The sequence below is a fragment of the Populus nigra genome, chromosome 6 (assembly GCF_951802175.1).
Source record: "Populus nigra chromosome 6, ddPopNigr1.1, whole genome shotgun sequence".
Classification (NCBI taxonomy): Eukaryota; Viridiplantae; Streptophyta; class Magnoliopsida; order Malpighiales; family Salicaceae; genus Populus; species Populus nigra.
Window position 1 is genome coordinate 21,830,457 of NC_084857.1, and position 13,383 is coordinate 21,843,839.

At 40.3% G+C, this 13,383-nt stretch overlaps 1 protein-coding gene across 1 annotated transcript; it reads left to right on the top strand.

The window, feature by feature from the left end:
* The first annotated feature begins 65 nt into the window (after nt 1–65).
* LOC133695702 (wound-responsive protein GWIN3-like) lies at nt 66–796 on the top strand. Its single transcript, XM_062117629.1, has one exon. It carries the CDS (start codon nt 94–96, stop codon nt 685–687), a length of 594 nt encoding a protein of 197 aa, XP_061973613.1. The 5' UTR covers nt 66–93; the 3' UTR covers nt 688–796.
* The last annotated feature ends 12,587 nt before the right edge of the window (nt 797–13,383 follow it).

Consider the following 13,383-nt stretch of genomic DNA (forward strand, 5'->3'; position numbering starts at 1 on the left):
TCTAACAAATAATGAAAATGCTCGCTCCATATAAATATATGCTCTCCATGCGTTGTTTCAACACAAGATAACTAATACTCATATTCAAAAAATATGGAGATCACTAAATTTCTAGGGTTCTCCTTCCTTCTCTTTGCCTTCGCAGCAACTTCATTTCCTGAGGCCGTTCATGCCAAAGATGCTGCAGCAGTGCTCGATGTCTTCGGTCATGAGGTGCAAGCTGGTGCTCGTTATTTAATCGTAGCCCCCTCGACTGACAATACAACAACTCTTGCGGTCACCGCGACTAGCAAGATCATATGCAATTCAGATGTTATACTTTCCACTTTGAACGAGAGCCTCCCAATAACATTTTCACCTGCTATAAAATCCAACGATGGTGTCATCCGTGAAGGCTCTTATCTAAATGTGAACTTTAAGGCACCCTCATGTAGGATGGCGGGCGTGACAACGATGTGGATGATTGAATCGGAAGGATTGATTGTGACCACAGGAGGTGTTGATAGATTGAATCGGTTTAAGATCACCAAGTATGAAGGTGATAATAGTTTTTATCAGCTTTCTTTTTGTCCAATGTCCGAACCCTTCTGTGAATGCTCATGCGTCCCAGTCGGCGTCAACAGTGACAAGCACTTGGCTCCCAATGTCGGCCCTCTTCTTGTGATGTTCGAACCAGATGCGTATTGATATTATCTACTGCAATTCTGTATGAGGGAGTACGAGTGCCTACTATCATGTATTGGGCATAAATAAAACTAAAATAAATAAGAAGCTTTTTAGCTTTGGCTTTTCCTTAGTTTTCATGGCGTCTCACTAAAGAATATGATTCACCACTAATTTTATATTTCTCAAGTGTGACTGGTCAATTAATCAATTTTAACCAATATCTGAAATTTATTAAAATCGACATATTTTGATGTACACAAACCTTCTCCCACTCGGTTCCTTTTGCGAGAAATGAACGAGTCCTTAACCTCTCCAAATTTAATGAAGGATCTTCTTAGGGGTTGATACTGAAGCTAGCAAGGAAATCTTTCAAAGTGAAAGTGATCTTCTCTTAGTCCTCAGGTGCGATGGCTATTTGATTGTATCCTGAATAACCATCTAGAAAACAATAGTATTCATGCCTGGCTAACCTGTCCAACATCTGATCAATGAATGGTAGGGGGAAGTGATCTTCACGAGTTGCCTTGTTGAGCTTTCAGTAATCCATAAAAATCCTCCATCCAGTTATCATTCTAGTAGGTATCAGTTTGTTATCTATATCCCTTACCACTGTCATTCCTCCTTTCTTTGGCACAACTTGAACTGGGCTTATCCATGAGCTATCACACTACACCATTATACAGTTTTACCGACGGATTAATTCCGTCGGTATAAGGAACACAAACCGTCGGTAAAATTATTATGACGGTATCTCCGATGAAAAAAATCCATCGGAGTCATGAGCATCGGTAATTCTAATTCCGTCGTCATTTCTGTCGGTAATAAAAAAACAAAAATACCGACGGAATGTCCGACGGACATACAGACAGATAAGCGCGCCAAAAAAAAAATCCCTCCACCAAGTTACCGACGGAATATTCCATCTGTAAAATTCAACGGTAATTCCGTCGTTGATTCTGTCGGTAATTGTGGCACAGCCCCGTAATTTTTTTCCAACTCTCTGTGAAATACCGACGGCACTATTCCGTCGAGGAGTTCCGTCGATGATTTCCGTCGGTGATTCCGTCGGTAATTGTGGCACAAGCCCGTAATTTTTTTCCAACTCTCTGTGTAATACCGACGGCACTATTCCGCCGGTGAAGTCCGTCGGTGATTTCCGTCTGTGATTCCATCGGAAATTGTGGCACGACCGTAAATATTGTAAACGATACTACAATACTCTCGGTATAAATTTAAAATATTTTTAAAAAAATTATTTATTAACAATTAAAAAACTTATAACCAAATAAATTTTCATTAGACATTAAAAATGTAAAATTAATGTTAAATAATATTCATCGAAATATTCATTACAAATTTAATGTTTTTTTTTTTAAAATTAAACTAATTAAAATAGCGGCGGAGCTGGAGGAGAAGGAGGAGGAGGAGGAGGAGGCTGGTTGTTGCCGGGACCGTATGGCCAAAAAGAAGCAGCACATGGATCATTACCCATCTTTGATCTAATCTCCATGACCATTTGATGGAGCTGAGCATAATCCGTCGAGAGGTGTTCATATTGTTGTTTCAAGGCTAAAAACTCCTCTGACTGGGTGCTCGATACTGATGGAGAGCTCTCAACAGTTGAGACACTACAGGCCAACCGTAATTTATCAGCCGTCATGTTGGAGAGCCCGTAGACCCGATTTTTATCGGGTCCACCAGACGATCTGACCTCCATCCACAAATCCGGATCGAAATCTGGTTGGGTCAAAGGATCGTCCCCATATCACTCTCTCAACCGGCTATTATAGGTCTCCTGAATTTTTTTTAAAAAAAATCATCATATTCAATTCAAGAAAATAATAACTTACAAAATAATTTGATTGATCGGACATACCACAAAATGCTGAGCACGGTTGTCCACGTACTGCTGCACCCCCTTTTGGCGGTCTTGACTCCGCACGTGCGTCTCTACAAATAGCTCCATTGGACTCGGCTCACGTCCAAGAGACGTAGCCTGTAAGGAAAAAAAATATTTCAAGTGAAATATATTTATAAGCAACAACAAATTAATTAACGATATATTTCATTTAAAATATTCTTACCATCCGCTTCGCATGTGCGCTGAACGGGACGGAGCCGCCAGTGTGCGTGGTCACCAAACCATGAATTTCCCGGTTCCGGTTGACGGCTCCGGATTGTGAGCGCCGTGAGAAACGCTCAGACGTCACGTGCTCAATATATGCCGCCCATATATCTCCCGAGATGAATGGCGGTTTAAATTACCGCCAAACTGCCACCTCATTCCAGCCTTCAAGACCGTTGTCCCTCGCATATCTTTTCGCCTTTTTTTGAGTGTCGTACCAAAAATCACGCAACCTACATCCATAGTAACTAATTAGAATTTAGAACATAAAATTATAAATCAAAAATAAATATTATTTTTGATTTTACTTAGTTGCCGCGTGATTCTCCCATACTCTCCTGACAACATTGTTGTCCGCGCTATCCCACTCAAATTTATTCTGTATATATAAATAATTCATTGAAAATAAAAGGAGTAAAAGATATAAAATTACAAAAATTATTTATTAAAAATAAACTGAAAATTAAAAATTAGCAGCTACTTGAAATCGCCGAAACCAGGCATCGATATTAGGTCTCCACTCAGGATGTCTGGAGACCTGACTCCATTGAAACAATGGAATCTCCATCGACGATTTCATGGCCAATGTAATTGTCCTGGCAGCCTCAATGTTTGTGAACCTGAAATTAAATTAAAAAAAATTAATTATTTGTTCATAAATTATGTTATAAGTATTAAAAAAAATATAAAACTTAAACAAACTTACATTGAGAGGTCATCTTTCCATTGTGCCTGTTACTTGCGGGTGAATTGACCCCGCTGTGAAAGCACACCGCTCCTGCGCTGTGAAACTGCGGTAGAAGAGGAAGCATCACACGGTGGCGCAGATGCATCGCCGTGATCAGCACCTAAGGAGATGTCCTCCTCGCTGCTAGAAGAACTATGTGCAACCGTCTGCTGACGACGTGCTGTAGATTTCATTCGATGCATCTACAGAAATGTATATGAATTATTACGTAAATTAACTTTTATTATTTTATAAAAAAATTAAACAACACCTCCTTTATACTATAGACTACCCACAGTTTTCAAATCTGCAATATTTACAATAACCACAATCCATATAACCTCCATCAACATCATATATACAACCTAATATCATTAGGAATTCAATCATTAATAAAAATTTGGCAGAACCTCCCCTATATTGAAGACTACCCACAGTTTTCAAACCTGCAATCTTTACAATAACCACAATCCATATAATCTTCATCAACATCATATATACAACCTAATATCTATACCAATTCAACAATAACAATTATTCAAATAAAAACAATAATATCCTAAAATTAATATAAACTAATTAAATTTAATTCTATATTTCAATAACACTAAACAAAACATCCTAAATACAAAACAAACAATACACAAAACTAAAAAAACAATACATTAATTCAAAATAAATTTTGGAATAAAAAATGCTTACCTTAATAGTGTTGATTTTTAGATTTTATCTATAAAAATACACAAAATAAAGAACACCAAAAAAATAATGATAATTAAAATAAAAAAAATACAAAGATAAAGAGAAACATGACATACCTTTTAATATGTTGAAAAACTACCACCAAAACAATCAAATCTCTTCCAAAACCTAAACTAAAAACTCAGAGGAGAAGAAATAGAGATGAGAGCCAAGAGAAAAAATGAACCAAATAGGGGGGGGGTTATATGCCAATATTTCTGTCGGAATTATCGACGAAACATTAATTGTTGTTGGTGGCATTTATTTCCGTCGGTAATTCTGACAGGAAATAAATTGAAATGCGCACCAAAATTTTCGAAACTGCCGCCTTTTGTTTTTATCCGTTGGTAATTCCGTCGGGAATTACCGACGACCTACAATTCCGTCTGTAATAGTGCGCCTCTAACAGCGTGTGCTTTAGGACGTGTGATTTCTGTCACCATTTCATCGGTAATTTCCGTCGGTAATAGCTGTCGGTGATTCCGTCGGTAATTATGGCACAAACCCGTAATTTTTTCCCAACTCTTTGTGAGATACCGACGGAATAGTTCCGTTGGTGATGCCGTCGGTAATTGTGGAACAAGCCTGTAATTTTTTTCCAACTCTTTGTGAAATACCGACAGAACTATTCCGTCGGTGAGTTCCGTCGGTAAAACAGTCAATATTTATGCGGCTTCTACATGAATTTTCTTCTATCCTCCTGCACACTTAGATCATACACAGCACAATAACAGGAGCTGACAATTAAAAAAGAATAAATATTTCATGTTCCAAATTATTACGTTATAAAAATAAGGTTTTACAACATGTTTAGTCAGAATTTTCATCTTCATCCTCAATTGAATTGTTATCATCCGCTTCATCATGCTCTTCAATGTGGTTATCATCTTCTTCATCAACATTCTGTACTGCACTAGTAGAGCTCAAAACGACATTCATCTCCTATGTGTCAACATCAATAAGACTATCATCGAAAACACAAAAATTCAAATTTTCTTCTAAGTCAATCGAACGAGCAACTCGGTATGGTTCAACCAACTCACTAGCTTGAAAGACTTCATCTATCACACTTGTGTCTTCGTTCTCATCCTGAACAACCTCGACACGAACCCTGGGTTTTGTTTTTAAAATGGATAGCCAATCAACTCTTGATCGGTCCCTTCTAAAGGAAGGGGTGTATATGTAATAAACTTGTTGGCATTGCTTTGCGAAAACAAAGATGTCGTTTACGTTGCGGTGTCTAGCTTTTGAGTTGATTTCAACGAGACCATAGTGAGGATCTACTCTGATTCCTCTGTCAGTTGTGTCATACCAATAGCATTTGAATAAAAACACTCTATTCTACTCGCTATGATATTGCATGGCCCAGGCTTAGTAAAGACAGCGAAATAGTAGCACTAACTCCCATTTGATAAACCTTGTATAATAAATACAACAATAATCAATAAACAGATATTATGTAATATATATTTACGTATAGTGAATTATATCGCAAGAGATTATGAGTTTGTGATAGGACTTACATGTGTTCTAAACCATGTGGCAAATTGTTCATCTTGTAATTGAAAGGTTTAGTTGAATTTATGGAGGGTTTGATTGCAAGAAAAATTGACTTTTAAGTTAATTTAGGATTTTATTGGAAGAAATTAAAGTTTTAAGGTCAAATTACAATTTTGAAGAGTTGATTTGGTCAAATCAAGGGCTCAATTGCATAATTATTAAAGTTTGATGGTCAATTAGGAACTTGATTGATAAAATCCAAAACCAAGGACCAAACTAGAAAAGACGCGTAAATAGAGGGGCTGAAATTGACCAAGGCAGGGGCTAAATTGAAGAAATCAAAAGTTTATTGATCAATTGAAGGTCAAATTGCATGAATCCAAAACCAAAGATCGTCTTGTAAATGACGCTAAAATCAAGGGATGCAATTACAATATATCCAGGGGCTTGATTACAAAACTACAAAACAATCTAATGACCAAATCAGAAATATTCATTTTGAATTTTGAAACAGTTTCATGTCGTTGACAACTGTTCATTGCCTTCTTCATCAACAACGGTTTCGACAGTAAAGGCGTTAGCAGTAAAGAACAGTGGAGTTGCTTCAATCTAGAGAGCACGTCTCATGGTTGATATCCCCCGCCTCCATGATGCACGCCTGCCATTACAACCTCATGGCATTCTCTAGCCTTATAAAAGCTAGAGAAAGGCCACGAAAAAAAATAAGGAGAAAAAAGAGAAGAAGACTAGTGAAGACGCAAACAGACACAGGAGAATAGAGGCAAACAGAGAGCATTGAGAGAAACCAAAAATCCCAAACGATAGAAATGAAATTACACAGCACACAGAACTAAAAAAACCAAGGGAAGAACGTGTTGGAATATTGCCAATTATGTAGCTGCCATTGTCAAAGAAGATGGCCGCCATTGTCAAAGAAGATGGCTGCCATATGAGAGTCAAAGAGGGCTGCCATGTGAGAGTCAAAGAGTCAAGAAGGAGGCTATAATGGTAGGTTGTTGGTGGCAGCCAACAACCATTATCTAATGTCAAAGTTTGGTAAGTTTGGCAGCCACCATTGTTGACAAAGGAGCAAGAGGAGCTATTATTGAAGCCTATAAATAGACACCAAGAGTGCAGCACAAAATGAGAGAGAAAGTCTAGTAGTAGAGCTACAAAAGAGAGAAGAAGAGAGAAAGAAAGACAAGGGTTGCAACCAGCAGCCCTGCTGCTGTATGCAGCTGCTGCCCTATGTAGCAATGAGAGATGGGAGATGAGTGGATGTGATCCTCCTCCGTATGTTGTATTCTTTCTCTATATCTAATAATATTGATCTCTCCCGTGGATGTAGGAAATTAGTCGAACCACGTTAAATATTATGTCAGTGTGCTTAGCCTCCTTTGAGCAATGATCATGAATAATATTTAGCCGAACCACGTTAAATATTATGTCAGTGTGCTTAGCCTCCTTTGAGCAATGATCATGAACACCACCGTTCCGCAAGGGGGAGCAGAATCCCCAACAATTGGTATTAGAGCTTATGGTTTAAAGTGATGTTTGATTTTTGCTCAAAACTGAAAGTTGTCAAAATGGTGTTTTGACCATACCACTGTGTAGAGGAGGAAGAGATGAAGCCACTAGTGAAAATGGCATAAAATTCTGACGTGGGACATGCCCGCATGCACCAACACGCGCCGGAGAGGAGGCTGCCCACGCGCACCAACGCGGCACACGCGAGCCACGCTTTTTCTTCGCCTGAATGGCAAACCCGACCCAAATACCAGATGATCCGACCCACGAGACTGACCCAGATAAGGATGACATCATCATGACATAATTGTGACGTCAGCATGCACAGTTGGCATGCCATGTCAGCGACTAGTCAGTTGACACATCAGCATAGTGGGACCCACCAGATACGTCATCAGCCACGAGCCGAGCTGAGAGGAGCCGAGCTGAGACGAGTGGAGCCAAGCCGTGAGCTGAGGGATAGGATCTAGTATAGCTGATCCTACATGCATCTGGATTTGAGATTGAATCTGGGCCGTTCATCAGGCCAAAATTGTTTTGATCAAATCGTAGCCGTCTGAAATGCGATTTGGATGATTGCAAACTTGTTTCCATCTAATTTGATCATTTCGGATGCAATGGTGTGGTCCGATCATTGAGATTGTGACCAGAAATGGTGGTGGTGAATTAACAAAAGGAAATTGCCTGATTAGGAGGCATCTGAAGGTCATTATGGTGGTCGATGGTGATGATGAAGAAGAAGGTGCACATGTTTACCCAATTACTTATGTTGAACTGCTAAATGGGGAGATTTTTTATTCGCCGAATGAAGGCGAAATTGGGACACTCTGGACACCCGATCATGTGGACGATTTGAGGTGAAGAGTGGAAATCAATGAAGACCAACCTTGACGAATCTAAGCACTAGTAGTCTCGCCAGATGTTGAGAAATCAGGTATAAAACCAGGATATTCCAGATCTCTTGTAAAGGAAAGCTGCAACAAAGCTAGCAAATGGGTGCACATGTTTACCCAATTACATGTGTTGAATTGCTAATTGGGGAGATTTTTTATTTGCCGAATGAAGGCGAAATTGGGACACTCTGGACACCCGATCATATGGACGATTTGAGGTGAAGAGTGGAAATTGATGAAGACCAATCTTGACGAATCTAAGCACTGGTAGTCTCGCCAGATGTTGAGAAATCAGGTATAAAACCAGGATATTCCAGATCTCTTGTAAAGGAAAGCTGCAACAAAGCTAGCAAATGGTTATATATACGGAAAGACAGTACAATGGATAAATATGGCGTAAGAAGTTCTGTCTAGGAGATTGGGTTTTAAGCGGGACCAATGTGACCCCTCCAATCTTTCCTGGGAACTTGCTTAGTTGAAGGATTATCCATACGGTACTATTTTCGTATATATTGCAGTTTGAAATGAAATGGTTGAAGACTAGCAAGACGACAGCACAAAGGAACAATTGGGTTCCATAAATTCAAGGATTTGATGGAGTGGTGATTTCTCCAAAGAAGTTAGATTCGGTGACTGTGATTTCTCGAGGATAGAATTGATGAAAACCCTGATAATGGAAGAGAAATACAACAAGGAGATAAAGATTGGCACCCTATTTTGACTTGGGCAGGTGTTGTGACAGGATGAGCTGCTGTCAAACATAAGCAAGGAATAAGGAGAAATCTGGAGAACATAAATTGCACGAGGGCACACGGAGATTGTGCTGGAGTACCCGTGATCCAACGAGGTACTGAAATGAGACAACAGGTGCAAGGAGAAGAAGAGTTCCCAGATGAAGCTTAGAGTAGAGATTGTGTAAAAGTTGTGTACAATATGAAGTCTCTTGTGCTCTTGATGAAGACAACATGCGAAGACCTTTCCAATGCATGCAAGGATGGAAAGATGAGCTGTTACAGAGGCACTTAAGTGAGGGGGTGCAAACGCCTGTGATAAAAGGTGACTGCCTATGATGAAAGGCGAAGACACCAAAAGAGAATTGGTGTAGGTGGAGCTGTCAAAGCAGAAAGGCACCGAAACTCCAAACATAGAAATCGAGGTGGAGGATTGCGAGGAGTATACCGTAACTTTCTCTTTCAATGTAATCAGTGGTAGTGATCTCTTCCATAGTCCATATGGTGGTAGAGAATTTTAGAGCCACTTTGAAGCATCCCAGCTGAAGAAGGATGCGACCGCCTATGAAAAGCGAAAACACCTTACAGAAGGTGTGCGGGCCACAATATGAGCCCAAGTTCAGACCACCGTATGACAACAAGCGGAGACATCTCAGACAGAAGGTGTGAGGGCCGTGATATGAGCCCAAGTTCAGACCGTCGTATGACAAGAAGCGAAGACACCTTAGAAAAGGTGTGAGGGCCATAAAAGGAGCCGAGTTCAGAACACCCCAAAGCGAATGTGATGGCTAGATATGAGTGGGCAGGTGTATAGCCAATGAAGTGGCTATGATGAGTATGGATACAAATGCAGGATTGACTTTCATGCCTCTAAGCTAAAGATCAATGAGCTAGATAACATTTGCCTTGGACAATAAGTGGATGACTTGTGGAGCATTAAGACGCAACTGTTAGGAATGCGCAGGTTCCAAGAACATGTTGACTCTTATCAAGGTAGTGAGCTCGGTAATGGCATTGTAATACTCAGAGTATGAAGACAGATATGGATCAACCTTTAATGGGCTGCCCCCATGGTTAAAGGTGAAGAGCTACTTGGACTCTTTGAACTAAGAGAGACTCATAGAGAAGTAAGGCGTGGTTCCTAGAGTGGAACAGAGGGCAGACGCAACTCCAGGATGAGTAGACTCTTGGAAGAGTGGTGAGCTCGTGATCACATTGAAATACTCAGATAATGACTATCGCACTCGGAAATAGATATTTCCATTTGAGAGGGTGTTGTAAGCCTTGATGTGAGGCTTGATAAATCATTCCGAAATGAGCATGGTTGATAAGCTCGAAGGGTAATGTTTTCCCAGAGACAAACGTTAACACTCTTCAGATGTGATGTGACAGATCATCTAGTTGTAGTGATCCTTTTGTGTGAGAAAAGGTGTGCTTTGGTAACTCTGGTGATTGAAAAGTTTGGCAAGTACCTGTAAACTTGGTCAAAGATGCTCTCAGAATGGTAAGCTTGGAAGAGCTGCAGGATGCAAGCGTGTGCTGAAGAAGCAAGAGGACAATTGCCCACATAAATGGCAAAGGGGGTGATTGTTGGAATATTGCCAATTATATAGCTGCCATTGTCAAAGAAGATGGCCCCCATTGTCAAAGAAGATGGCTGCCATGTGAGAGTCAAAGAGGGCTGCCATGTGAGAGTCAAAGAATCAAGAAGGAGGCTATAATGGTGGGTTGTTGGTGGCAGCCAACAACCATTATCTAATGTCAAAGTTTGGTAAGTTTGGCAGCCACCATTATTGACAAAGGAGTAAGAAGTGCTATCATTGAAGCTTATAAATAGACACCAAGAGTGCAGCACAAAATGAGAGAAAGAGTCTAGTAGTAGAGCTACAAAAGAGAGAAGAAGAGAGAAAGAAAAAGAAGGGCTGCAACCAGCAGCCCTGCTGCTGTATGCAGCTGCTGCCCTATGTAGCAATGAGAGATGGGAGTTGAGTGGATATGATCTCCTCCGTGTGTTGTATTCTTTCTCTATCTCTAATAATATTGATCTCTCCCGTGGATGTAGGCAATTAGCTGAACCACGTTAAATATTGTGTTAGTGTGCTTAGTCTCCTTGAGCAATGATCATGAACACCACCGTTCCGCAAGGGGGAGCAGAATCCCCAACAGAACGAACAAGGAAAGAACAGAAAAGAGAGAACAGGGACGAACAGAGGAAGCCTGGGAATAGATATGCGAAAGAGTAAGAAAAAGGCATAAAACAGAAGGAAATCTACGAGGAGAAAATACAGGGGAAGAGGAAAACCAAAAATAAACGAGTAGAGAGAGAAGCAAACAAACAGAAACAGAAAAGCAAAAAACACGCAGAAGAATACCAGGAGGGAGGAGAAGACAGAGACGAAAGGGAAGGAACAAGGCCGCAAAAAGAACATAAAATAGAAACAGAGAGAACAGGAGCCCAGAAACCAGAGAAGAAGCAAATAGAAAACAAAAAGAAAGAGAGGAGAATCGTCCAGCCATTGTCTTCGGCTCTACATCCCCGCACCTGGTAAGTTCTTTTTTTCATTTCATCTTTTATAGTTATAAAACACTGTGCGAAGGTAATTTTAATTACCTTCACACTATGCACTGCGTGTGTGAATAGTTCATGCATGCAGGCCTTAGTCAGCAAGGTCAGTGGCTTGGGCTAGTGACCCAGCTAGGCCTGCTGGGTACAGCCCAGCTACATGGGCTAAACTGGACCCAACCCAAAAATAAAAATAAAATAAAATATGTATGCATAGATTTAAATTCATTTTATTGGTTTATTCACTGACGCCAGAGTCAGGAATATCATTTATTTTGTTTTTTTGCTACGTAATATTTACCAACGCCAGAGTTGGAATTATTCGTAGTCGAATATTCACTGATGCTAGAGTCAGGAACATTATAAGTAAACTATCATAGCATAAATTAACAAACTCTTAGCAATTTAAGACAAAAATAGCAAGGCAACTTACCTTAGGTAGGGTGTGCTAAGTGTCATAACCCATTTTTGGGTTGTTCCCCAATTTACATTTTTCCTCTCTCTTAAAAAAAATATATAATACAAAAAAATAAAAAAAAAATATTATCAAAAAAAATATAACAGTGAAAAGAGGATGCCAGAACACTAAGTAGTCAAAATTTGGTTGGGGAGGTTTAAAAATACAAAAATTAAAAGTTGGTAGTATTTTATTGACCGATGATAGCCCTATTGATAAAGAAAATTCAATTTCAGAAAGAAAAATCCAAAATTAGATGTTGGTGGACTCAATTAAATTATATTGAAGGTTTAATTGAATTTATAGAGGGTTTGATTGTAAGAAAAATTTATTTTGGAGTTAATCTGGGCTTTAATTGGAAGAAATTAAAGTTCTGGGGTCAAATTATAATTTTTGAGAGTTAATTTGGTCAAATCAGGGGCTTAATTGCATAAATATTGAAGTTTGATAGCCAATTAGGGACTTAATTGAATAAATCCGAGACCAAGTATCACAATGCAAAACACGCTAAAATTGAAGGATTGGCTTGAAATCTGGTGCTTAGGCACCAGTTTTAATTTAAATGAAACGGCCTGTTTTAAGCAAAACAACGCCATTTCATGCGGTTTTAAAAAAAAGAGAGAGAGATGAAACGGTGTCGTTTTGAGGCGGCACTATTTCTTCTTCTTCTTCCCCCGGACATGCAGCAGGGGAAGAGATGTTTTTTGTTTTCTTCTCTTTGTCTCTTCCTTTCCTTCCCACATGCTCTGCCACTCACCTCATGATGAGATGCCCGAGCAGCCGTGCTACGCAAGCAACGCCTCCATTGGCCACCACGGCCGGGGTCGTGGCAGAGGTGACAACATGCGCCACATGCACGCGACGATGGGATGGGGCAGGGTCGACCCCACTCCCCCTGCCCCTATAAATACCACCCGAACGCAGGAGGAAGAAGAAAAAAAAAGGCAGAAAACGGGGAGGGAAACCGAGAGAGAAACCGACAGTGTTGAGAGAGAAGGAACCGAAACAGTAGAAACCAAAAACCGGGGATATTGACAGGGAGACCGAGAGAGGCAAATGGAGAAAAGGAAAAAAAAGGATAGAAGGAGTGAACCGGAGTGGCCCGGTGTCCCTACGCCGTGGAGAAGAAGAACCGCCGCTGTCATCGGGCTTCTCCACTAACCGCCACCGCAACGCCACCGAGAACAGTAGCCAGCACCACCGTCAGCTCAGCCATCCGAGATCATCGCCTCAGGTAAATTCCCTTCCCCTCCCTAGCCGCCGGTCATTAGTCATCTTCTTGCTTGCAGAACGTGCACTGTGCACGTTCTGCATGCAAAACCGGCTAATTAATTAACTGGTTACAGTGCTCATGCACAGTAACCAGTCATGGTTTTTCTATTTTTTCTTTGGGCTGAGTCCAGCCCTGTTTTTTTGCTTTGAGCTAGAACATCAGCCCAGCCCTGTTTTCTGC

What these genes read in the sequence shown, in the direction of transcription:
- LOC133695702 (XM_062117629.1), top strand. Translation starts at nt 94, where the DNA reads ATGGAGATCACTAAATTTCTAGGGTTCTCCTTCCTTCTCTTTGCCTTC.